Source organism: Ichthyophthirius multifiliis (assembly GCF_000220395.1).
Source record: "Ichthyophthirius multifiliis unplaced genomic scaffold scaff_1120509250873, whole genome shotgun sequence".
In the NCBI taxonomy this organism is placed as follows: Eukaryota; Ciliophora; class Oligohymenophorea; order Hymenostomatida; genus Ichthyophthirius; species Ichthyophthirius multifiliis.
The window spans coordinates 47,616-50,716 of NW_004086417.1; the positions used below are offsets into that span (position 1 = coordinate 47,616).

Consider the following 3,101-nt stretch of genomic DNA (forward strand, 5'->3'; position numbering starts at 1 on the left):
AGTAAAATTTAAAAATTTATAAAAAATATTATTTACAATTAAACCTAAAGATATAATTAACTACGTATATTTTTAGAATAATAAAAAATAAAATGCATAAAAGAAAATATTTAAATAAGTATATAAACTTTTTAATAAAAACTTAATTAATTAGATTAAGTTTGGTTTGAAATTTGTCAAGAATTTTAATAAATTTTAGATAAATAAAAAGAAAAAGACCTTTTATATTAACAATAAGTAAATAATAAAAATAAATCTTAATAATAATAAAATTAAATTTAGAAGAATCAAATTTAATTTTAATAATAATAATAGATACCAATATAATAAAATAAAACAGATAATTATTTATTTAATATTAATGTAATTTTAAATAATGGTGATAAATAAAATTCATCTTTTGGAAACAAAATTATTAAAAATAAAAAAAATAGTGGAGGAAATAAATGTAAAATAAATTTATAATAAATTATATATATATATATATATATATATATATATATTTATATTTTTTAGAGATAAATAAATTATTAATAATTAGAAGAATTTTCGATCGACATGAAATAATAAAATAGTCCTTTAAAAAGAAAAATTTCTCCATAAAGTCCTCCAAACATTAAAAATTTAAACCGTAATGGATAATATAAATATTATAATGTTGTTAAAATTCCTAATATAAAAGGAATTAATAATAAACAATAAAATGTTGATATTAATAATAATATATCTTCAAATAATAAAAATACAAATGAAAATAATGAAGATGGATATAATTTAAAAAAAGTTTTGAACAAAATAATAATTAAGACCTAAACTGAAAAATAAGAAAGATCAAGAAATTCTATACTTAAAAATAGAAACAAATGAAATTCTAAAAATAAAATAAAAAAAAAATCCTATATATTAATATATATATAATACAAAAATAAAATTAAATAATTAAAAATAAAAAGAAAATATCATTTACAACATTTATTAAAAAAACTAAAAAAAAGCTTAAAAAACTCTATTTTTAATCTTTAATTTATAAATCTGTTTTTCCATCTTAATTTTTTTTACGTTTTTTTATTACATTAAATTTATTAATTCTCTAAATGCTTCTTCTATATTTTATCCTGTTTTTGCACTCACTTCAAAATATTTTACCCCATATTTTTTCGCTAAATTTTATCCTTCTTCTTAATTTATTTCTCTTTTGTATTATAAATCAATTTTATTTGCACATAAAATTACTGATTTTTCCCTTTTAGGATATAATTTGTCATATAAGATGAAAAAATTTTCTATTTCTTTAAATTAATTACGATCCGTTACAGAATATACGAATATAAAACACTATCTTTATGTTAACCATCTAGTTCTTAATGCTACAAAATCATCTTCTCCTATTATAAATATTATTTATATTTAAAAAAAATAAAATAAAACACAAAATATGTAAATAATGAATTACCAGCAGTATCTAATATATCTAATAAATACAAATGGCCTTCATATTCATAATTATATCTTTAGTTATCCTCTAACGTATTATTATACTCTTCTACAAATATTCCTCGAACAAATTTATTTGTTATACATGATTTACCTACTCCAGCAGGCCCCATTATAGCTATTTCGTATTAATTTATACTATTCAAGGGTTTTAATAAATACTATTCTTCCTTTAATGGTTAAAGTTTTATACTTTTTGGGTAACTAAATTATTCACCCTATTATTTTTTATTTTATTTTTAGTTATTTTAGTTTTTTTTTAAAAAAAAATAAATAAATGTAAATTATGGGGTTTTTTATACATTATTTTTACTTAAGATATCACTAAGTTTTAGCCTTAAGATATTTAGTATCTTTCTGTTATTTCTTCACCAGTTGATGTGAATATTCTTCGTGCGTTTATTCCTTATTTTTTATTTTGTTTTGTTTATTTGTTTTGTTTTTTTTGTTAATTTTAAAGATAAAATAATAATGAATTTGGTTTGTAGAGATTTTTTATTTTAATAAAATATATTTTTTTTTTTTTTAATAAAAGTTTTTTATATTTTAAATAGTATTTATATGGAAACCTAATACTTTAGAAAATATATAGATAATTTCTGTTAATTAAGCATTTGAATAAAAAGTAACTTTTTACGCTTTACTTAAACTTTCCCCATTTTTACAAATTGTAACAACAATTAGACTTGAATCCATTTTTTTTTTATATATATATTTTATATATTTAATTTCTTGTATATAATGATTTATTTTTATCTTGTTTTTTTTTTTTTTAAATTAATTTTATTAATTTTTTATTTTAGAAAAAAAATATTAAATTTAATGTGAGTTAAAAAAATTTAAATAAAAAACTTATATTTTTGTTTATATATAAAATATATTTTTTATAACTAATAATATTAATTAATTAATTAAAAAAAAAAATGGATTAAAATTTTGTTTAAAATTAAGAAGATAAGTAAAATTGTGAAAATTAATTTTTACTTTATAAATCATGTTATGCAAAATATTTTTAAAAAGACCCAAAATAATTAGTTTAATGTATAGATTTATATTAAAGTTATCAATCATGTTTGATTAATAAAGCTAATATAGAAAAAATATAAGGAAATTATAAAAATAAATCATTAACATACGAATTCATTTAATATATAGATAAATGATTATTTTTATTTTACATAAATACTTTTAAAATACTTAATATTCTCAATTTTAAATTCAAAATTATATATAATATTTATATATATAATATTTTTATATTTTAAATATACACATATTAATTATTTTATAACTTTGTATTTTAATTTACAATTTATCTTTTTATAAAACAGTAAAATAACTAAAAGGCATAATCAGTTTTTTCTTGTCTTTATTTTTTTCATAAAGTTTTAAATGTAATATATGGGAAATAGTATATCAATTTATATACGTTTTGCGCATAGGTATACTAAAGATAGCATATCAACCATTATAGGGGCTAACTAAAAGAATCATACTGATTAAAATTTAGGATGCACTTCATAATTCTTAGTTTAATGTATAGCAGGAGAATATACATTATTGCTAAAGGATATGTTCTGCTTCTTAATAGATTCCAATAATTACCC

General features: G+C 16.2%; 1 protein-coding gene across 1 annotated transcript, besides 3 other annotated features; it reads right to left on the reverse strand. All coding sequences in view use genetic code 6, as the record gives it.

The window, feature by feature from the left end:
- Window positions 1-470: 470 nt before the first annotated feature.
- Window positions 471-509: a microsatellite.
- A 322-nt stretch (window positions 510-831) lies between these two features.
- IMG5_105330 (ras gtpase, putative) lies at window positions 832-1,681 on the reverse strand (the record flags this gene model as incomplete). The annotated part of the gene is made up of 2 exons (XM_004035087.1): window positions 1,454-1,681; window positions 832-1,385 (listed from the first exon to the last, which is right to left on the reverse strand). The coding sequence occupies exons 1-2, from the start codon at window positions 1,605-1,607 to the stop codon at window positions 832-834; spliced, it is 708 nt and encodes a 235-aa protein (XP_004035135.1). The 5' UTR covers window positions 1,608-1,681.
- Window positions 1,682-1,906: 225 nt separating this feature from the next.
- Window positions 1,907-1,944: a microsatellite.
- Window positions 1,945-2,719: 775 nt separating this feature from the next.
- Window positions 2,720-2,754: a microsatellite.
- The last annotated feature ends 347 nt before the right edge of the window (window positions 2,755-3,101 follow it).